Source organism: Myotis daubentonii, chromosome 6, assembly GCF_963259705.1.
Source record: "Myotis daubentonii chromosome 6, mMyoDau2.1, whole genome shotgun sequence".
NCBI classification, from domain to species: domain Eukaryota; kingdom Metazoa; phylum Chordata; class Mammalia; order Chiroptera; family Vespertilionidae; genus Myotis; species Myotis daubentonii.
The window spans coordinates 39,373,525-39,397,184 of NC_081845.1; the positions used below are offsets into that span (position 1 = coordinate 39,373,525).

At 48.6% G+C, this 23,660-nt stretch overlaps 1 protein-coding gene across 2 annotated transcripts in view; it reads right to left on the reverse strand.

The window, feature by feature from the left end:
- Positions 1–2,623: 2,623 nt before the first annotated feature.
- Positions 2,624–23,660, reverse strand: part of SOBP (sine oculis binding protein homolog) — a 159,832-nt gene continuing 138,795 nt past the window's right edge. Inside the window, exons 6-7 of one of the 2 annotated variants that reach the window (XM_059700797.1) lie at positions 19,959–21,923; positions 2,624–2,755 (exon numbers count right to left, since the gene is read on the reverse strand). In XM_059700797.1, coding sequence (XP_059556780.1) covers positions 19,962–21,923 — 1,962 coding nt within the window. In that variant the 3' untranslated portion in view covers positions 2,624–2,755; positions 19,959–19,961. Of the gene's footprint in view, positions 2,756–19,165; positions 21,924–23,660 lie in introns of those variants that run through there. The other variant, XM_059700798.1, reaches the window with a different exon arrangement.

Sequence of the window (23,660 nt, forward strand, 5' to 3'; positions counted from 1 at the left end):
GCATCAGACAGCACAGCTGGGTGCGCCCGCCCCTGGCACTTCCTCAGCTGGGCCCGTGCAGTTCTGACGGGGTTGTCGTCATTAACACAACCCGCACGGGGAGCCTTCGAGAGTCCCCTCAGGTGGCAGGAGAGAAACACACCCGCTCTCCAGCATCCACGCCTGGGATGAGCCCTTAGAGGCAAATGCTGATCATGCCCAAGTGTTTAATGAACATTTGTCGTTCGGCAGCCTAGACCAAGTCAGCGTGGGGCTGCACCAGTCAGCTCCCTTTTCTAGGCTTCGGTGTTTCCGTATGTAGCACGAGAGGACTAGACGAGGTCGACGTTGATTAGAACTGTCTATTAATGTATTTTCTGTCTCAGAAACTTTCTGATTAATTCAGGCACCAAGGAAAAACCAGAGTGACCCACCCCGTTTCCATAAAGCTAAACAAAAGCACTTCCCAGCCCACAGGTGCGGTGGTACGCGGGGCGTCAAACCAGGAGCGAGCTTTGCAGCTTGGAGGGGCTTTTTGAGCCTTGGCCCCAAAGAAGGTCAGAAGGTCAGGACTTGGAGAGCACGTGGGAAGGCCCAGCACAGGCCCTGCCCGCACCCCTCACTCCACACCTGGGTGTGGTCAGCAGCGGACCCCCAGCAGACCCTTGGGCTCTTGTCTGCAGGGAAGTGTGACCTGCAGCAGGTGAGGAAGGGCCAGCGTCACCCCTATATCTCAACAGCCTTGCAAACTCACTGGATTTATTTGTAAAAAATGTTTCCCTGGAGGAAAGAAATGAACACCTTCCGTAACAAGGAAAATAACAATAGTCATAATAATGAGAAAAGCAAAATCAGCACGTGTAAGTGCATTTTTTTCCTTAGAGATTTATTTTTGTTTGATGGATCTGACACCGGTCAGGGAGAGAGGAGAATGTTGGGGGCCCCGCAGGGAGATGCGCACCCCGAGGAAGGGCTGCTGCCTCCTGCGAGGGCGAGGCTGGTGTTGGGGTTGGTGGGCTGTTTAAATGTGTTGCTGGAAGTTTTCCTTTTGTTCACTTTTATAAATCTCTTCCCGGGCTTGCGAGCTTCCCCTCCCTCCCCCCCGGCCCCCCAGTTTCATTTTTAAAAAGCGAGCTCGCTCGCCAGGTGTGTCCCCCAAGCTCTCACAGCTCTAATAAATAAGGAGCACCTGTAAAACAGTAGCTTGACGTGTGAAGTGACTCTGTACAAAGGAGAATATAGAAATACAGTATGTACACCGCACCCACGGGCCCTGGTGCCTCCAGGCCTGCGTGACCCCGGCTCGGCCTCGCCACCCACCCGCCCGGCACCCCTCCTGCGGCCGGCTCAGCAGCCTCGTAGGCAGGGGCACCTGGGCCCCTCCAGAGGGAACAATTGCTTTATTTGAGTTAGTAAACAAATACACTGAATCACAAGGTGATTTGATTTTTTTTCTTTTTCTTTTTTTTTTTTTAAGTTTTCTTTTTTGGGGATTTTTTTTTCTTTTTTTCTTTTTTTCTGAACTCATCAGAATGGGATACTCCACGACTGTCTCACCGACTCAGTGCCAGTACACATGCTCTAGAGGACTTCTGACTCGCAGCTACAACGGTACAAGTGCACACAAGAAAACCTACCCTGTTATCCTCCACCCACCGACTGAGGATCCAATTGCACATTTCTCTTAACCATGACAGGAGAAAGCAAACAGTGAAACAGAACCATGGGCGATCTTTCTCACTTTCCCTCTTGTTTTCATTGGTTTGTCCATACCATTCCAATTATCATGAAAGGGCTCTGCGTATAGAGAGATTGCTTCACTGGCTTCCTGGATCACCGAAAACCATCAGGGTTGAAATTTCATCCAGGTCTTTCGTGACGCCCAGCAAATATTCCCCCCTCGGATTATTTTACACCTGGAGGGCATTTTGGTCTTCAGTTCAACACTCTTGCTCTGTTCCCAAGTGGGGCGCTATTTAGGGGAATTTAAAGAGAAAGCTGAGAAGAATAAACATTTACCGAGTTCTCTTGGCATTCGGTCTCTGAAAAACCACAGTATAAACTATTCATGCTGCTTCTTACATCTGTCAAATCGAAAATTAAAAGCCATAAAAGTGTAACACTGAAAATATGGCATTAGAAAGGATAAAGGTGGCCTTTGTAAAAATAACAAGAAAAGTGTATCAGCCAATAAAATATTCTAGCTCTTCATTTAAAAGTGCATCCTGGGCAGGACAGAGATGAGTCTGAAGTGCCGGGACTCCAGGGCGATCCCTCTCCGCCGTCGAAACGGGAACAGCGTAGGTCCGAAACCGTACAATGCAAATCACAATTCTTCGTGTAGCAGCAAAACCACAGCAGTTTTTTTTAAAAAGTATAAAAAAAGATGTTTTCAAATCCGTATGTCTTCCAGCCCCACCCTCTGCGCCTTGAGGATGGAGCGGGGAGCCTACCTACATTGGTCCTTGTGGCTTGTTGGCGTTTTGTTGTTTTAAAACCGAGGGCGAAATCCCTAAGTTCCTCTGGGGAGAAGCAGAGACGGTGGCAGCAGGAAGGCTGGGCCCGCTGGCTGGGTCCGAGGAGAGCCGGCTTCTCTAGGCTGGAGGCCACCGAGGGAGGCTGCTTCCTCCGACAGAGATGCTTAACGGGAAGCCGCTTTATTTGCTTGAGTTTTAGCCAGAGGGGGTGGTGAACTGAGCAGCTGGTGCCATTGGATGTCGCGCCATGGCTTGCTCTGTGCCCTCTCTCCACGCAAGGTGCCCGTGAGCCAGTGCTCCTGGAAAAGAGGAGAAGGGCCGTCAGAACCCACGGGACCAGCCATCCCTCCCCCCACGCCCAGAGAAGCACCCCCTCCAGCCTCCGGGCAGGCCCACCATGAGGCCCCGGAATGGTGTGATCTCGACATGACTTTCATTCACTCTGCGCGGGGCCAGCGCTGCCAGCTTTGTGTGAGGAAACGAAACTCGAGTCGCTTTTCGGAATACCACAATGAGCGTGGCGCACCACGCCCTTGCCCAAGGACATAACAGCATCCTTTGCTACCCGCCTGGCCACTTCCACCGTCCATATCACAGCATCCACTGGCAGGAGGTCTTTCGAATTGCCAAGGTCACCTCAAAGCCAGGCAAGGTCATCATGGGACCCTGGAGTTGCAGACCTTGCCCCTGTATTCCATGCAAAAGCCCTGGTGTTTGCTGCAGAGGAGGAAAGCCAAGAGAGTCGATTCTTAGCACATGAAACATTACTGTGCGCAGACTCCTCCTCAGAGGGTTCTTACAGAGACAACTGAGCTGGAAGCAATGCCCCCTCTGTGGGTCTTGCCTGGCAAAGGTGAGCCATTCATCTCTCTCCACATCAAACCACCCGTAGCTCGGGACTGGAAGGCTGTCCACCAGCCAGGTCCTGGGGTCCCAGGGCAGAGCATCTGAACAGCATTGTTCACCAGGCAAGTCCATTTCTGGGGAATGCCCACCCCAACTTTCACCACAGGCATTAGGCTCTGCCTCACCGTCCCTACTGGCTTATTTCACTTGCCATAAGGCCCTTGGTTTAAAATATAACTTCCTAAGGACACCCAGTCACTCCCAACAAGCAGCCACACAGAAATCTGCCAGCTCATCTAGGAAGTCCCTGAGGGCTGGGGCTGTATCGATTTTTCTCACATCTCTGTACCCAGCCCCCAGTTCAGCTCAATACACATTTGTCAAATGAATGACGGTCAAACAGCTCTCACCCCATGCCCCAAAACAGTATCCTTTATTCCTGCCAGTGAGTGAGGGTGTCAGAAATGTGCATGGGTAACATTTGGCTGACGTGCAGTGGTGGCAGAGGACTCGTAAACATCGTTACAACTGCTGAGATTATTCCTAGAACAAAGAACAAATCATATCAGAGAGGTGATCGAATTTAGAACTTGAAGCGACCCCAGAGATAATATACTACAATTTCCTCATTTTACGGACAAAGAGTTGGAGGCCACAGAGAGACCTGGAAACTTGCTCAGAGTGTCTGCAGCACGAATTCAGCACAAGTGTGAGGACGGCCAAGTGCCCAGTGGGAGGACTAAGCACAAGTCTGTGCTGTGAACCCTGCTCGCCGAATCCGGGCTTTAATGGTACCGATAACACCGATCAACCAAAAACAAGGCTTGGAAATCTGAATGTGCATGACAGGAAATGCCTGAGTTCCCCAAATCACATTAAATCACCAGATCTGTGTGCACTTAATATGTATATTAAGTAACCAAAGTGAAAATGCAAAACACCACAAGTATGCACTGGGGTGGAATTACAGGGCATGGAAACCTTTCTATTTGGCATGGTCAGACTGGGAAATATGGTGTTTATTTCTGAATAAAGAGCTCACTTTGATTCTTCCTTTCCTTTCTTCCTTCCCCCCCCTTCCTTCCTTCCTCCCTCCCTTCTTTCCTCCCTTCCTTCTTTCCTCCCTTCCTCCCTTCTTTCCTTCCTCCTCTCCTTCCTTCCTTCCTTCCTTTTTTGAAAGAATGAGACAACAGCAAGAAGGGGCATAAAAACAAGAACACCAAAGCCACCATCAAACAAGAGTCCACAGAGGGTCGGGCAGGAGCCTCGGGAAGGAGAGCAGCCAGATGCACGCGTGGCTTTTCCCGGGACAGCTGCCTCTCACTGGGGCACAGGCTGACACTCGCTGTGGGAGAGGGGCACTGGCCCCGCCTCTGGGCTGGGGACAGGAGTGATCAAACCTTAGAGTCCCAGGGAGCCTCCGGATCCGATCCTGCCATTAAAAAGGAAAAGGGGAGACAAATGCTTGCCACTCCCTCCCCATGCCTGGGACGCACCGCCATTTCTAGTTGCTTGGGAACACGGCAGCTGCTTCTTCAAGGAGGTGGCTTTCCCCCTTTGATGTAGTCATGACCCCAAAAGAGGATCCCTTCTCAAGTAAGTTTCTTTCTGTTCAAATCCCCTTTGGCCAAGGGCCACCGCGGACAGCACCGCCGCTTGGGGAACATCTCAAGGCTGCTGTAAGGGACCGGAAGGCGGATTATGGTGAGAGCCATTCTGGAGCCTTCACTACAGCATTTGCCATCCCAAACACTATAATAAGCACTATTATTCTCGCTATCTACTATTGTCTGGCAAATAATATGTGTTTTTCCCGAAGTTCTAAAGGGTGCAGCTGCACCACATTCTATTTTTCGCAGCCCCGCTCCTGCGGCCCCGAAAGCCCGCGCCGAGCTCATTGTAAGAGCCGGCAAAGCGGACGATCTGCTGTTCCTTCCCTCTTGCCACATATTTGCCGTGTCTGGGACACACACAGGCCAGGTGGCAGCGCAAGTGCCTGCTGCTGAGAGCATTTCTAGGGGAGCGGGGGCTGGTCCTGAAGCCATCCTCACTCACTCTTCTGGCTCCTGGTCAGAGGGGTGCGCATGTCAGTGACGGAGGAATGGGCTCCGGAACCAATGGAAATGAAGAACCACGCTGGGCTCCCCCTTCCTGGTGGGTACTGGTAGGCAGCTCAAGAGTGGGGAGGAAGCAAGCCTGGAGTTTCAGAAAGTGACCATGTCAGGAAGTTCCAGAGCCTGAGGCGGTTCCAGTTTTGCCCTTGCCAAGTCCAAGGATCTTACGGAAGACCCGTCTTGTCTAAATTTCTTGATTGGAGCAAAGGGGGAAGTCGCACAATAAGTGAGACACAGACTCAATTACAGTCTGGTGTGACCCCTAACTAGCCGTGGGACCCTAGCCCTGCTCCTTACCCTCCCAAGCCTTGATCCCTTCTCTGAAATGGGTGCCTGAGTGAGTTTTCTATTCCATCTCCCACCTCTCATATTCTCTGATCGTGGGATGTTTGTACCAAAGCCAGTACCAGCTACAGAGGATTATAAACTTGAGCGGCTGGATATTAATCTGTTATCAGTGTGTAAGGAAGACTATTCATTTCTGGACCCCGAAGTCCAAAGTTTCAGAAAGAGTCTCTACTGACCACCCCCCACACACACTCACTCACACACACACTCACACACACACTCACCGATGGTAGAGATTTTTGGAGTGTCCCTCAATGTAAGAGGTTCTGTGGCAGTGGCTATATTTGTGCATTACATTTGGGTTCTCCTCTGCTTTGGGGGTTTGTCTGAAGGCAGGACAACCCAGGGCCCTGTTACATGGACTGTCACACACACACCTTCTATCCCACATACCATGTCTGTGCTGCGTATGAAGACCAGCTCCCCACGGCATGGTCGCCAGTAGGCAGGTATGACCAGGTGCCTTCAGAACTCCAGGCCACCCTGCCCCTTTGGCCAGAGGAGTGAAGTGTCCTCACAGAATCATTGCTGCACATCAAATGCACCGGGAGGGGCCCTGTCTGCCTGGGCCTCCGAGGAAAGCCCTGCCAAGAATGTGACTGACTTACTCATCCTCCTTTATCACACACCAGTCTTCGGAGAATTATCAAGAATGCAGTTGTGCCTGAGTACTAATAAATTCTTTCCATTGATACCGTCAAAATATGGCCATTCTTTCCTTTTATTCTTTGGCCTTTACAGCCTAAGACTTAAGCTGGTTGCATTTACAAGGAAAATTTATGATTTTCAAGCAACCACTCACCAAAATAAACGTGTGTCCAGAGAAAAATGTCCGTCTTATTCTATATCCCCACACCCCGTTGCTCAGTGGTGCTGGAGCCCACCTCCCCAGGAAGCCTGCTTTGATTAATCCATTTTCCAAACTTTTATTCATCTTTCCTTCCAAAAAAATACCTTTGTAATTAGCCTAATCAAAATCCGGTGTGTCTGTCCTGTCTTACCTGTTTAAAAGACAAGCTCCACGTGTCTGTCATATTTATTCCCAGGGGCCCCAAGCCCTGTGGCACCAACTCCAGGATGTGCAAGGAATGCCTGTTGCCAAGCTGGCTTGCCTTTGCCCAATTACCCAGGCCCTACCAGGGACGCCACTCACTCAGGCACGGCGACCCATCACTTATCACAGTTAAATACAGCCATTAACTGCTGGCTTCGGCCACCCTGTTTATCTGGGACAATAACGAGTCCCTGAGGACTGGACCGCTCTCAGGTAGCGGCAGCTATTCTGGGACACTCACAAGCTCGATGAACAGAGCCACCTGCACCAGCTGATAAGCCCGGGTGTGTTGCCAGATGGTGGTCTCCCAACCAGGCCCACTCCAGAAAGAGCTATGGCTTGGCAAGGTTTTCCCAAAAAAGGGTTCTCTCTCTCTCTCTCCATCAACCATTGCTTCCCGAAGTGTTTCGAAATGGCTTTTACCAAAATGGAAGCATTTCCAGTAATGAAATGAGTGGCATCTCTTTTCTTACAGTTCAGTAATTGATGAAAGTCATTAAAAAATCCCTTCTCCCACCAGGGTGATTGTTATGGGAAATAACCCGAGGGGAGGGCGGGGTGGGCCAGGGTCAGCTGCTGCTTAGCTCAGTGCTGGCTCTGATCTGAACCACACCTTCCTCGCCCCTGTGCTGCTCAGGTCAGGCTGCTGACAAGCTAAGGCTCATGTACATTTTTAAAAATTAAAACACAGGCCTTGCTTTAAAATAATACTTTTTTTTCTTTAGCAATATCCCTTATTTTATTCTTTAATCAATAAAACTCACAACCATATAAGACCCCTGACTGGGATAACTCCATCTTTAATTCTTCGTTTTATAAATTAAAACTTTGGTTTTCTTTGCTTAGCTGGTTGTATGAGTGAAATGGCAGAGAAGTCTGTTTAGTCTTACAAGTCATCGCTGCTATTTCTTGCTGACCTCTAAGCGTTCCTGCTGGACAAAGAATCCTGGGCCATGGAACCCCCTCTGTGCACTCACAGAGGACCTTCCCCCTGGACAATGGATCGACTGATGCTCTTTACCGCCCGCAAATCCTTTCTGGAACCAGGGAGTTTAAGCAAACCAAGTGGCCCTGTCGCTGGCCCTTTCCTGAAAGCAGGGAGGGATTTATGGCGAACAGTGTACATTTTTACAAAGGCACCGGAGCAGGTGGCTACCTCCATCCACAAGAGGAAAATAAAATAAAGAAGAATGACATGATGCAGTTCATGTTCTGCACGCATTTTTGAAGAAGAGCCTAGGGCCCCATGCGCCTGGCTTTCAGGACCAAGCGCTTCCTGTAATGGTTTGGAAATGCGGCAATGTTGTCAGAGAAAGGAGACAAACTGTATTGAGCACCTACTCTATGTCAAATACTGTGCTAGGCACTTTTATATCCGATTTCACTTGGAAACAAGTCTATCTTACATACTTATTTCACCTATTTCATTGAAACAACGTTATTGAGGTATTGATTATTATCTCCATTTCACAGACGAGGAAACTTTCCCAGGAAGGATAAGGAAATTACTTGCTCAAGGTCACTGCCAGGAAGGGGCAAAGCTGGATTGGAGTCCAGCTCCCACAGCCCATGTTCCCCTCCAGGGGGCGCTGTCCTGATTCCCCTTTCCTCTCTCCCTTTCACCCTGACAAGCCGGGTCAGAATTTCAGAGCTGTAAGGGGCACTAGATGTACACAGTCCAAGCCCTTGCTTTGTGAAAAAGAATTCTGAGTATTTAATAAGAAAAAAGTCATTGTGTTTTCATTCAAGTCCCATCAATACACAAACTAGCTGATGCCGGATCATGTGCCTTCCAAAATTTGTGCCTTGGACAAGAAAAGTAGATGTTCATTGTGTTAAGACTGAGTTTGTTATTTCTCTCTATATATTTTCTGAGCGCAGGCATTCTAAATTAAAAAAAAAAAAAGAACACAGAAAAAAGGCAGCTTTATATGGCAAGTTGCTATGGTCTATGGATCAATAATAGATTTAAAAATTTTGGGTGAGGTCTGAAAGAGTGGTCTTTCTGACACTTCATTTATCCTTTGCAACCAGCCCATTAGCAGAGAGAGAGGGGCAACTACACTATAAAAAATAAGAGGGAGCATACTGATTCCCCGCTGCACCCCCTCCCCACACCCACCTCCACCCAGCCAAGGAGACAGAGTGCGGTTAATAATTGCTTCTCTGCAACCCGTCAACCCCAGATGTTCAGGTACAACCTATTTCCTCTCTGAAATCAGTCGCCCACTGGGAGGAAGCGATGCCATGGGTGGCAAAAATATGACTCTGGTCCTTGGCACGGGGTGTGTAACTCAAGCAGCTTCGCTGGCATCCCGTGTCCCACTGAGAGGGAAGGCAGATGAGGACGCAGGTTCTAATCCAGGCTGCACCACCCTGTGACCTTGAGCATTTGCTCTGTCCCAGTAGCTGCTTGTAAAAGTGAACCAGACATCTTATGAGAATTTGAGGCTTCCCTAACCTCCAAGGCTGATAGCATGGAAGTGTTTTGTTACCTACCATTACACTCTGAGGGAAGAAGTTCTGGGCTGCAGGGGCCACCATGGCAATTCTTAGTAAGTACCTACTATATGCCAGGGCACATAAACTTCTGTTGTTTACATTGGAGCCTGATAACTCTATGAAGTAGGGGTTATTAGCTTCATTTTGTATGTGTGTGTGTCTATATAAGACATCCTCAGTGGTTTTGCATGGAGATTCTGGAGCCAGGCTGCCAAATTCCAGTGCTACCATTTACTAGCCAATGACACCAGGTAGAAGACAGCTTCTCTGTGCCTCCGTTTCTTCATCTGTAAAATGGGTTTAACAATGGTATCCTCATAGGGTTATTGTGCACATTCAACATTTGGAACACTGCCTGCACATAGAAAGTGTTCAATAAGTATTAGCTGTTACAATGATTAATGAGGAAATGCAGGCACAAAGAGATTATAAAACTTGTCCACATGTTCCCCGCTGGTTTTCAAACCCCAGCAGGCATTGCAGCCCTTCCTATAGGATAGTTACTGCCAATTCTAGGCCACCCGTGATGTGCCACGCTCTACATGTTTTCTTACCCGTCCCTCACAGCACTGGTATTAGGACCTAGAGACTAACTCTCAGAGAGGCTGAATCGCTTCCTCCTTCACCTGGAAATGGCTCACCGCTCGGCCGGGATGTGACCCCAGGCTAGTCCCCTCTGAGGCAGACGTTCTTACCCACGAAACCACACGGCTGCCTCCCCCTCTGCTGGGAGCCCGCTGTCGCCACCTGTGTCAGCTTCAGGTCTACAGCCTGGGACGTTAAGAAAGATAAAGGGCATCTCCAAAAGTTACCAAATTTCCATAAAAGTGCCTGCCGGCCTGGGGAGGATCTGATTCAGACTCAGTGACAATGTCTGAAGGTGTCTGCGGTAGAGCAAGCCAGCCAAGCCCCATGGCTGCTCTTCAGTCCAAGGACAGAGCTCTGGGCATCACTGTGGCCACTGTCCAGTCTCCGTGTTCATCGTCAGGGAAGTCCTCTAGGCGACGAGGAGAGCTGCCACTTGCCTGTGCGGGCCGCACCACAGCCCACGTCTCGGCCTCCCTCCCCTGCTGGCCTATGGCTCAGAGCAGCTGGCCCATCAGAAGGGCGGAGCCCCTGTTTCCGTGGCAAGGGGGGGGGGGCCCAGCCAGCCTCCCTCTTGCCTGGACTGCAGCACGCTCTTGGATTGTGAGGTTTCCTTCCACCGTGTGCTGGAAAGCCTCCTACGTCCTACTCTGGGCACCAAGAAGGGGTTTCTTCCCCCCACTGCACTGCCACCATGGCTTTGCATACCTAAAACATAGATGGGGCAGCCGCCGCCCCCACACTGGAGGGAGAACAGTCCACAGTGTTTAGAATCACCTGCTGGTAATCAGCCTGTCATCAGAATGCAACCTTAGTGATGCCAGTCTTCCTCCTGCTTCCTCTCAGTGTCTGAACAGCCGCTAAAGTAATGGTCCTCAAACACAGATTTCATCCCGTCACTCCTCTGGCTGAGGTCATGGCGATGTTGCCTAAGGCACAGAATACAAATTCCACAACCTCCTGCTCCTCCACCCCCCTGCTCTCCTCTAGCTTCCTGCCTCTCTCCCTCTGCAGCTCAAGCCCTTTGCCCCAGCCACGTTGGTAAAAGGGACAGTCCTCCCTAGTGTGACTCACTCTTCTCTGCACCCATAGCTCTTGACAGCCCATTGCATCCTTATTCCTCCACTCCTGCCCGCCAGGCCACGTCCCTCCCCAGTTTTAGGACTAATTCCAAATCGCCTGCTTTATGGAACCTGCATGAAGTCAGTGTCCAATACAGTTAGTTAAAACTGGATATGTTTCACCCTGGCTGTGTGACTTGGTTGGGGGTTTGATTCCCAGACAGGGCACATGCTTAGGTTGTGGGTTCAATCCCTGGTCGGGACACGTACAGGAGGCAACCAATCGATGTTTCTCTCTCACACATTGATCTTTCTCTCTCTTTCCCTTCCTCTTTTTCTAGAAATCAATGAAAGCATATCCTCTGTTGAGGACTAAAAAAAAAAGAAATTTTTTTAAAAAAAGAATATGTTTCACCCTCTCAGGAAATAAATGAAGACTATCTCTGAACCATAAATAAGTGAAAAGAACTGCCTTCTTGTGTTTGGATATAATAAGGAGTTTGTTAAGTTTTGTGGACCATAATATGTGAATTAAGTATAAATAAAGAACTCTAAATGTAGGATTTTAAAAAAACAACCTTATTATTCCTGTGCACAGGAAACACACACAGATGAGACAGAACAAGTTGGTCAATGATCAGACAGTGAGGGGCACTGTTAAAATCAGAACTAGAATCCTGAACCAGTGGCCCCTCATCTTCATTTTCAAAGCCATAATGTTTTTTCACAAAATTTTTCATAGTTTTTCAATTAGCATTTGGGATTCATGTTGCTCAAACTCAAAATAGATATTAAGTCCCATATGTCTGATGCCATCCTATTAAATGGGAGGAATCGAGGGACCTGGATGTCTTTTTGGTTTGGCAAATTAACATTGGGGGTTTGTCTAAAACCGGAACTTATTTTGCCAAGCATGTTGGCCTTAATTTTTAAACCCACGTGTATTTTCTTTTAAATATATTTTTATTGGTTTCAGATAAACCCATGTGTATTCTAAAAGACAGTCAATCAGTATGTTTCTGACTCATTTACACTTAACTCTTGAAAATTCTGTTTGGTAAGAGCTATTAGATGCCCAAGCAAGTTTATGAGCCTTTGTAAGCCGTCTTTCCCCCCGTTCTTAGGAGAAAGTTGTATTTTGCCAGCCATAAGAGTGTGAGCCCCAGAGGCATGTGGTCAGTTTGAAATTTATAACCTCCTAAGCTTAAATGGATTCTAAGTTTGGGGAAAAAATATTTTTTCCTCTCCTCTTTTTCATAGTAAGTGCATAAGTAGGGAGCTGTGATAAAGACAGGATCCTATGTCCTGGTTTCCAAAAATGGCTGAAGTGAGTGGTGAAGACGTCAATCTAACCACCAATAAATTGTCCCTAAGACATTGGGGAGGAACAATATGACACATGGACACAGGTTCAGATCCAACATGCTAATGGAACATTTTACTAATTACTGCTCCGGTAAGAAAAAGAAGTGGGAGTCAATAGGTTTCACGTTGAACATTTTACCTTTAGAAGACTAGAGAATTTTTTTTTTTGTTTTGTTACAGACAACCAATCCTGTTTATGACTTTTCATATGTTTAAAAAAATAAGCTGAATCAACTAACAACGGCAATTGAATTAAAACCAGAAAAGCAGGAAGAAGGTGCGTGCCTGCTGCAGTGACCTCACCCTGTAGCTTCTATATATAGTGATGCTCAGATCCCGCTCAATTAGAGTATTCTGATGGGGGGAGCGCTTTTGGATAAAGCACTTAAATATGGCTTATAAATATTTAAAGAATAAGCATCTAACAAATCATAATGACAAAGTTTTACATTTGACCACATGTGCTCCAAATATCTTGAAATTACTCTAAATATGGGTTTAAAATATCAAAAGGGCTTGTTGATGGGATGCAGAACTTTGCGGAGCAACTTAAACCTGATCACTCTTGCTCCCACAACACCCAATCTGCACAATTTCTAAAGTGTGCGTGTGTAGGTTTCTTTGGAAGGAGATCATGTTACAGTCTGAATTTCTAAGACGAGAGTTGAAGAATGAAATATAGGGTTTCCCCTTCTCTCACCAAATGCAGCTTAGCCACTTCGCTCCTAGATAATTTGTTATTGTAGGTTGGCTCAAATTTAAGACAGTAACATTTCAGAAACACTTGGAGGACGAAGCCAGCTGCAAGGAGGATATCATTACAAACTGAGACACATGTTGTATGGGAATTACCATTCATTTTCAATACCAGGAACATGTCTGGGGAAGAAAGCCATGCAAATGAGGGAGAGATACACTTTTTAATTGCGGTTTTTGGACGCTAGGTCAACGTTTCATATCAAACGAGTCCGTAAAGTATGTTTTTCCCTTTTGTGCTTTAAGTGTTTTCAGTCCTATTCTTACTTCCCTTTTTACCCAAAACAAAACACAGCTTGCCAGCGAAGGAAGACAACAAACCAGAGGTTCAGGGGGAGAAATGATGAGACAATTAGCGGGGGCAGCCAAATATCTGGATAGGGTGAGCCTGGGGAGCATGGGGCAGCTTTGATTAGTCACAGTCCTGACCCCACGGCTGCGTGGAAAGGCAGCCCTGCTCGCGTAGCCCCGCCTCCCTATCCCGAGGTGTGCATTTGGGCAACATGGCAGAATTGCACAAGCACGTTGTTGCTTAAGGCCATAGCCCTCGGTCCTAGGAGCACAGAGTTAAGAGATCGCAGAGGCAACTTGACTGGTTTCCAATGTAAGAACGTGTAGTACACTCGGGAGCTATTAGAAAGCAGGAGAGATTAATTCCAAGTTTCTGTTGCTATTGCTTTTGCTCCATTTTCACTAGAATCTTTTCAGTGACCCTTAAAATAATTTGTGTGTGTGTGTGTGTTTTCCCCTCCTTGTTGATGGCCTCACATTTTCAATCCTGGTCCCACCCTACTTTTTTTCCCTCAAGCAGAAGGCTGTGGAAATTCACCAATCTGGAGAACTCTATGTGGTTAGTTTTTAGAGCTGGCATCCAAGATGGCACTTACTCCTTCTCCTTGATGCCAGCCAGTACGCTGTTTAACTTTCAAAGCTAATGTATTTGTTTCTCTGAAATGGATTCCTTTGATGCTTTTGAGGCATTAAAAAGAAGTTTACACATGCGGAGTACATTGCCTTAACACGCGTCCACACCGTAAGTGCTATGCATTTACAATGGCAACTGAAAAAATACAAAACAGCCTGCCCGTGACAGGGTGAATGAAAAGGGAATGCCCAGCCTCTGCCCCGCTGGCACCATCTCTTTGACAAGAGAGTCTGGCAAAGGCCGTGATGGGGGTGGAGGTACGTGTTCCACAACATGAGGTAAGTGTTCCATGCTGTGGTGTATTTTGGTCTTCAAACACCTCTGCCCCTCCGCAAGGCTTGTCTGCATGAAGGTAGGTGTAAGTGACTGAACCATGATGCCCAGGCAGCCACTCAGGCCGGCGAGGGAGTGATTCATTGGAAACCAGACAGGGAGCTTATTTCCAAAGCCTTTCTGGGCAATGGCTTGTTAGTAGGCAGTTGAGTGTTTCCCCCATCCCAAGCACACTCTCTGCAGGTGAGGAGGCACGCTAGGAGCTGGGGAGGATGGGGAGCCCCAGACGTGGCCACGTCAATGCCCTGTTTGTCAGACTCTGGCCACTCCACGCCCTTGGCCTCAACAGCAGAGTGGAAGGTTTTCCCCTGAAGGGCAACGTCTCCCTGGACGGTATGAACTTGGAAAGTCCAAGCGTGGCGGAGCATCTCGCTTCCCTTTTCTTCTTTCACCACAGGCACTCACAGGGCCGGGTAACGGAGAAAAGTCTATAACCTTTTGCATTTTGCCTCTAAGGCCATCTTAGGGAGGCCAGTGCTACATTATGTAACCTCCTCAGTGATTCTGCAATATTAGGTCCACAACAAAAATTGCTAAAAATGAATTCTAAGTCTTAAAGAGAACTTCCAATTAATTCAGCTTCCTTATAGCAACAAAAAAAAAAAACTCCAATTCCGATATTGCTTGGTGGCAATAGAAGATAATACTTCAGAGATGTAAGGCATACTTTTTCATACTTAAGTCAAACTCTATAGACCTCTCCTCCCAAGAAAATGTCTCTGTGCCCAGGCACATAAAACATTCTACATAAATCTACAAGGAACTGCTAAAGGCCACCCACAGACTAGTCCACGGAGCCAGGAGACCAGCTTCAGGGAGCGGCCACATGGGTCAGAAGTCTGGAGATCAGGGCCAGGACTAGCGCTGCCCTTGCACGACCCTGGGAGTGAGGTCCTCTTTAAAATTTGTGCACTAACCACCTCCTTCCCTTACCTCAGTCCCAAGCCCACTGAAGATGGAGGAGTATGGCTACATCTGAAAGAAATAAACACCCGATCACATAAGTCATTTCCTACTCCATCAAAATCGCATTGGGTTAATAGCCAAAAGCCAGATACTTGCACATTACAAGCCCTCCTTCAATCCCTCCTCATAAGGGGACCCAGCAGCATTGAACAAGATGTGTCTAAGGCCCATCTTGACACTGCTTATTCCAGAAATCTCTCCTCTCTGAGCCTGAAGTGACCACAGCAAGCACTCTCCCAGGTCCTCGCCACTCGTGTGTGCACGCTGCAGACCTGGCTCTGAATGACCTACACCCAGAGGTGGGCAGCACCTGCATCCTGACAGGTGCCGGAACTTCAACGCTAAGGTTCATGTCAGTAATTAACATTTCCAACAATCAGCTACTGGAGCACTGAAAATCTCAAGCCTGGCATAGGATTCGCACATCCCATTGGCACTGCTTTTCTCTCCTCACTCTGTTTTTCTTCTTCTTGCTTTAAAAGTAAGCACCCATAGTAATATTTCAAATGTACGAAACTTGAATTCCCAGGAAGCCTATTACTCTCTCAAACTTCTTAGCTGGAGAAACTAAATTGGCAAGAGTTACATGTCCCCTCTACTTTTTTGGCTTTCCTGATGAGGCGAGCCCCGACCCCCTCCTGAAATAGCCCTTTCTAGGACTGTGGCTCAATGACCAGATGAATAATTAAACTCTAAAATCCAAGAGGCGAAAAAACGACAGCTGCCTCCTCCAGCTCCTAAGGAAGACTAAAGTGGAGGGGAGCCCTGCTGCTGAGGTGGGGGAGGGGGGCGGGGGGTGGCGCGGGCACCAGGAACTGGGGCCGAGGAAGGTAGTCTCAGATTTTCTTTCTGGAAGACATAAGAAAACTAGGAGCCACAAAAGTGGGAAGTGGTATGGACTTGCTGCTCCTCAGGAATGGAAAAAGTGAGGGTGAAAGGGTTATTCACAGTACACATTTTTTCCATTGATTACTTTACTTAAAGAGACTATGTCATTTCCCTGGAAAATCGAGGAGGGGGGATATTTTCTTTTGAATATCTTCAAACATTTGCAAATGGTTACTCTAAACTCCCCAATGTACCATAAACAAGTGTAAACTGCAGAAATTCAGAAAATGTGCAAATACAAACAGTTATCCCCAAGCTCTAAGGCAAAGACACAGAAGGGTGTATTCCATTTATAAATGGAATTCTTTGTGGATAGAATAGTTTGGGAAATGTTTATACATTGTTTTCCTTATTATTTGGGGGGATATTTTTTTCCAGCTTACAGAAGCTGCATAACTAGTATTTGGAGTCTTAAAAGTTGAAGATTAAAGTTTACAACCTTTTAAAATCTTCAACTAAACTTCATTAGTTCTGCATCTGGGGAAAAATCTGCCCATTAAGATAATATGTAATCATACCAACAAACAAGAAGGCATACAGTCAGGTAACCAGGAACAGGATGACTTCAAAATGGGAAAAAAGACACTATAATTTGACAAGAACTAGCACATATGATTACCTCCTTGAAGACAACTGTGGCTACCTGGATTATTCATTTCAAGATACAATCTGCTTTGACTCTATCTAAAATGGGGGGGGGAGTAATACAATATGAGGGTGGTGGTATAGTGAAAAGAATGAAGAACACTGATTGAAGCTACTGACTGACTTACCTATGAGGAATACTATAATGAGTCACCAACAAGCAGGTGAAAAACATCACTCACCTGCACCTCACCCACCAAACCCAGCCCAGGTTTGTTTTTGGTTTTTAACGCTTTCCACTTTGGCTTTGAGTCAAACAGTGTTCACTATCAGGGCATAAAAGCCACGCAATCCTTTATTTAACAGATGCATTTCCAATTTCTACCACCAGACGAAGGGGCTGGGTTTCCGAAGGCACAGAAGAAACCCAGGAAGGGGCCGAGGGCGTGATGAATTATGGCAGGTTGAGACTGTGCTGCGAGGTGACTCGGAACGACAGAGGGCAAGAGAAAATGTGATTTAGTGGAGGAGAGGCGATGCTTCCCCCATCCTAAATCACGTGCCTTGTCACCTGCTGTAGCTGGCAAAGCCTGAGCGTCTCAGGCTTTAGAGAAAAGCTGTCATTTCTTGGGGGCCCATCATAAAAAGAACTAATCTCAAGGGGCTGTGGGGTAATTTCATCAGGGCATCTTCTGAAACTGGCTAACGCCAGGTCACTATTTTTAGTAACGACTCTGGGCCACACGCAAGACCCTCACCTATTTCTTTATTCGGAAACATCTATCATCCAAATAGCCATCATATATTTCATGCTTTTATGTGCTTTTGGCCAGAGGCACTTAGGCTACTTATGGACCAGAGGCACTATTCTGGACCTGGTCACTTCTCACTCCAGTAATGGTGGTAAAATCTCTCACCTTCCCGTTTTTCCTTTTATGTCATGAATGAATGATATTAGAATGTGTTTAAAATGACAATCCCAGTGCTTCCAGGCCATCACTTTTTTTTTGTTCCCACATCTCCCCATTACTCACTGCTTTGTCAACCAGATGAAATGACTCTGGTGGAGAAATCGGGGGCATTTTCAATAGAGGCGACTCTAAGAAGGCTGAGGCCATCTGTCTTCAGACAGCAGAACTTGTAGATGGAGAATCGAGACGAAATGGCGAATTGATTTTAAGTGTTCTGCTCCTACCTGCAAAGCCATCCATGGAAAAGGAAACCTCAAACTATGATGGCTGAGAATCCCTTCTTGCACCACCCAGCAAGCCCGTGGCTCTGGCTCCGTGCCTCCCAGGCAAACTCTGGCTCTAAGTTACACGCGTGCTCGTGTAAAGACGCTGGACCTAGGGGCAATGGTCTGGACACGCCACATCTAGTGTTCTGGTCCACGCCTACATTGCCCGCTGTGGACTTATGGGTTGTCATTCTAGGTTTGTTGTTATGAAAACAGAAATTGGACAATGTCAAATAAAAAAAAAAAAAAAAGACTGAACCGTGTCCAAACATTTAGAGAAGTTGGTAGGTAGGCTTGGTTTTTCTATAGGAACTTTCCCCTCAGACCACGATGGTGGATAAAAGAATTGTATCAAGCACTGTAATAAAGGGACCAACTAGCCTATTCTCTTTTGATGGCTTAAAGAAAATGTAGCTCTGGAGTCAGGCTGGATTTGAATATCGACTCTGTTTACTAAGTTGATGATCTTGGACGAGTTCCTTAATTTCTGTCTCAGTTTCTTCATCAGTAAAATGAAGACAATAATACTTGTATGGCTTGGATCTGAATAAATACTATTGAAAAGCACTTAGAAGACGGCCTGTACACAACGAACGTGAGCGATTGCTCTTCCTGTGCACGCCACTTCCCCTCCCCAGGCCTCCCCCTTTCTGGGCTTTCATTCCCACCCACCATAAATGCCTCCAGGGCAGGCACTGCATCATATTCACCGTATCTCCCCAGTTCCTAGGAGCTCTGCACAGGTTTGGTGCTCAATGAATGTTCATTTCCCTTCCTTTCCTCTCCATAAACAGTTAATAAGCCTCAACTGAATACCAGCCTGTTTCCTGCCCTTTTGGGAAGTGTGGGAGAGCTCCGGCTCTGGGTTTGTCAGATCTGAGTTAAGTACTGGTTCTCCTCCTCACGGGCTCTGATTTGGGTGGCACCTCCAAGCCTCATCTTCCTCCTTGGTAAGAGCAATGATGCCTGTTCCACCAGGATGGGTGGGGGATCAAAGCAGGCCACATCTGGCTACTTGGAGGCATCCCACCCCTGTGAGTTCCCCCTCCCCTTCCTGAGATTCTGGACTCCTTATCAATGGCTCGCTTGGCTTCAGCAGGACCCCCCCCCCCCCCGCTCCCCCTCCCCCCCACCCCAGGTCAGGCGCATGCACTCTCCTCCACTTCAGCAAGGTGGCCCTTTTCTCTGTCAAAGCCTCCCACTGTCTGCAGAGTTGAGCAGCCCACCAGCTGAGCTGCTGAGCCCCAAATCAGGAAAAAGCAAAGCTGGTCAGTGACGCTTGACGCCTGCCCTAGGGAACGGTGGTTGGTGACCAACGAAGGAAGAGATCCCATGAACAGGAGCTATGAGCCACTGCTCCAACACCCTGCCAGGCAAAGGGGACTTAGTGGCTTGGGTTCCACTGGCATAAGCATGTAAGAAAGGTAGTTTTTATTCCCATCTTGCAAACGGAAGACCACGGTTATTGAGAAAATTTGGTGAGTTGGGCCATTCCGCCCATGTGTATACCAGCTCCAGGAAGTGGCCCAGCTTACCTTTTATCACAGCCCTGCCAAACTCATGACTGAACATTTACCTGCCCCAAGAAATCTCCCCTTCCTCCCCACGTCCTCCCTTTTCACTACGGTGAATTACAGAGCATAATAACAAAGGTGTAATTAAGGGGATAGCGTTTCAGGTTAGGTTCAAGACTGGGCTTTACCATTAAGTAAGTGGCCTGAGGCATGGCACTTAACATGCTGTGACTCGGTTTCGTCAGCTGCAAAATGGGCATGATGGTGGAGCAAAATGATGACAGTGAGTGACGACACACGCTGCATTGTAAAACATGTCAGGTAACATCACGATTATCGACTCAACACTCTGGCCTCTGCCTTGTAAGAAATAAGGAGAGGTGCCCTGGCTCGGGCGGAGGAGTGCCTGGTGCACATACAAACCTTTTACTTATTCTGATTTCTAATTCGGAGGCACCTCCTTTTGAGCGGAGGCTCCAGGTCCTCAGGCCCGGCTCCGAGCAGGGGCGAGGAGATGATGCAGGGCGCCATGGCCGTCTTCTCCGCGGGTTTTGGCACAGGCTGGATCACGCAGCCCGTCTTGGGCAGCATCCGCAGAGCGTACGCGTGGTCCTCGTCCGCGGGGTTGTTAAGGTTCGGGTCTGACTTGTCGCCCCCCGCCAGGGCCTCCTCTCCGATCAGCTTTTTGGCCGCCTCCCCGTCCAGGTGGCAGTTGGAAGCACAGTTGTTCTCCTTGACGGACTCCAGCTCGCTCACCGCGGGCTCCTCGGGGGACAGCAGCTTCTTGGGGGGCGCGGGCAGCGGGGGCGGGGGCTGCTCCGGAGGCGGCTCGGCGCTCTTGGCCCCCTCGGCGGCGGCGGCGGCGCGCGTGCCGTTCACGATGACGTTGCAGGCCGCGGCCGCCTCGGGGCCGGCGGGGGCGCCCGGGCCCGGGTCGCCGGCGGCGGGGGGGCTGCAGTGGCCGTCCCGGCAGCCGCCGCAGGTCCTGCCGCGCTCCGCGGCGCCCGGCTCGCGCTCCGCCTTGACGTGCGCGTGCAGCGCGCGGTGGATCACGTTGTGCAGCCGCGCCCGGTGGCCCACGGTCAGGTCGATGACGCCATCCTGCGGGCCCTGCAACACGCCGCCGCCGCCGGGGAAGCCGAGCGGGCCGCCCGCGCCCGCGCCCGGGGGGCTGCCCGCGCGCCGCGTCAGGTCTACCACCTCGGCCCGGCCGTGCTCCGCGGGCGCGGGCGCCAGGCTCAGGGCCTGGCCCGAGCAGCCGGGCGGCGAGTCCGCGGGCTTGGACGAGCCCTGCTTGGAGTCCCGGGGGGATAGGGAGCGCCCGCCGGGCTTGCCTCCGGCCGCCGAGGAGTCGCCAGGGGCGCTCGGAATGAAGTTCTCCCCGTTGCTGGAAAATCCATTGGGGGGCTTGGAATCATTGACGTGAGGGATGGGAATAGGGATGGGGATGGGCACGGGCAGGGGCACGATCACGGGGTATGGCACGAGCAAGGTGGGGGGTGGCACCAGCGGGGCCAGCGACGGCAGCCCGAAATTCATCATCTGGGGCACGGGCATCGGGCCGTTTGGCATCATGCTCACCGGCGGGAAGGGGAGACTGGGCAAGGGCGCGCCCGGGGGTGGCGGGGGCAACAGGCCCGGGGGGTTCCCAGGCATGGTAGGGGTGCTCGGGGGGTGGATGTGGGGCGACAGCATGGGCCGATGCATGGGACTGGAAGTTGGGCCCAGGTTCCTGGGGCCGCCGGGCGGGGGCCCGATGCCGGGGAGCATGGGGTTGGACAGAGGGCTGTTGGGGTTGGAGGCGTGGTGCGGCGGCCCGCGAATGAAGGGCGGGCGAATCTGCTGCATGATCTGCTGTTCCATGAAGATGGGCAGCGGCACCGGGCCGCGGTTGGTCATCACCATGGGAGGGCTGCGGGGCGGGACGCCCAGGGGAGGCCCGATGCTAGCAGGTGGCTGGACAGAGACAGGAGGGAGGTTGGCAGTCTCGCTGATGGGCATGGACTTGGGCACTGGCGTGGGGATCTTAGTGACGGAGCAGTTGGCAGCGTCAGATGGAGAGACGGTGGTGGATGCGGATGGGCCGGGGCCCTGGCTTTGGCCAGCTGCAGCCACCGGGGATGGGGCCTTCCTCCGAGCATCTGTTAGAGGAATATTCCAAGAGTCTGGCGTGAGCAGCTGCACGCCGGCGCCTTCTGCTTTATTTTCCAGGGGAGGGTGTAATGCGCTGCACAGCCCAGCTGGAAGGTTGGCCTGTGTCTCTTTGTAGAAAATGTCCATTTTGTACTGATTGAGACACTTTGCACTGCAGAACTGAAGCCTTCTCTCCCCGTCCCCAAAATCCAGATATTCTTTTGTGTGTCTGATGTGCTTACACCAGTCACATACCTACAACACAGTAATAAAAAGAGAGAGTAAGATACGCAATGCCCTCTGCTAGACGGCGTTTCATGTTTCCCGTACAGGTTCTTTCAAACGTTATCCCAATTTTTCAAACAGGCTGAAAGGGTTTCCTTCCAAAAGGGAAAATTCTCAAAAACTTTGTAAAGGGATTTCTCCCTGGAAGCCAGAATTGCTTTATTAATATTAACTCTTCAGAATAGCAATTATCACCCTATCCCATTTAAAAAAAAAATAGTGTTTTTTCCTTTAAGGTGGATCTGACAAAAAGGAATACATATACCTGGCCCACACATTTTCACTTGTCAAAGACCCTCATTGTAAATGCAAATTTAATAGTTTTGGAGAGAAGGATTCTCCAGAACTTTCCGTGGGCTTTGAAATATATAGCCCCTTAACATTCTGCTCATGCAAAGTCACTTTGCACTATTGACTGTTCGATAATGCAGTTGGAAAGGGTGCGCTGTGTTAACCAATAACACAAAGCGCCCAGCATCATTATGTCTGCCTTCCAAGGGGAAACTTGGAATTAGTCATGAAGTCTGTGTGAGGTTTAGCTCTTCCCAACCTGTGATGTTGCAGCAAGCTAGAATTATTTTTTGAGCTGTTTGCCCACTCTCTCTCAGTAGTCAGAATTTTTGGTGACATTTCTTGGCATGCAATCTTATTTAACAACTTTTCAAACACCAGAGAACGTTTTCCAAAGTTGTTATGGCTTTTTCCCCTCTTCAAATCTACTCCTGGCAAAAGAAAGGCATCGCCAAATTTATTTTAAAGTTGGGCTGCAGAACTAATTAAAGGCTGAGAGCTTTTCCCAATTGGAAATCACTAGACATCAAAGTTCAAAAAATAGTCATTCTCGGCTTCAGAACCCATTACTTTGGAGAAATTATTGTGATTTCATTAACACATTAATTTTGCAACACCATCAGCTCTCACAGATGGTGAAGGCATGATCTACAATTCAAATATGACTCTTGTTTGCACAAATGTCTTCCCTTCATATGGCATTTTAAACAAGAATTAATATGAGTAATCTTGCCATAGCTATAAACAGATAAACAGATGTCAAAATTTTCAATAGTTCGTTCAGTGCCTTACTTTTTTGACTGAACATTACACACACAATTTTTTTTCTTGTTCTTGTTCTTTATTTTTTAAATTATTTTCTGAGCACCCAATCAATCCACACAGCAGCAGCAGAATTCTGAAATGCAGTCCAATGGTGAGTCCATTGAATTGAGTCTCTCCTCACTAAAGCCCTGGTTCCAATTTTGTTCTAAATCAAACCCTGCTTTTGTTGAGGAAGATCTCTGTTGTTCCCTTGTTGTTATTGTTTTAACTATGATAAATTAATAGCATTAAAAGATAATAAATTTCAATAATGATTGGTCACATCAGCAATGCAAAAACAACATATGCTGAGCATTTGATTACTCATCTCATTTAACTCTCAGCTTTCCTTGACTGTAAACAGTGGCGGCATGCTAGTGTGTGATTGTGGGTGCACACACTCACGGCAGATGTGGGTATGTAAGTGGAAATTCACTCTTTTTCTTCTTACTCCCCCCCCCCCCCCACACACACACACTGGTATTTGCAGGTAATATACTTCACGGTGTGAGGCTGAATAAGAAATACTTATTGGCACACAATAATTTTTTTGTTTGGCCTCATATCAAGTCACTCTTTCAAAATACTTATTGCCAAAAACAAATGATTTCA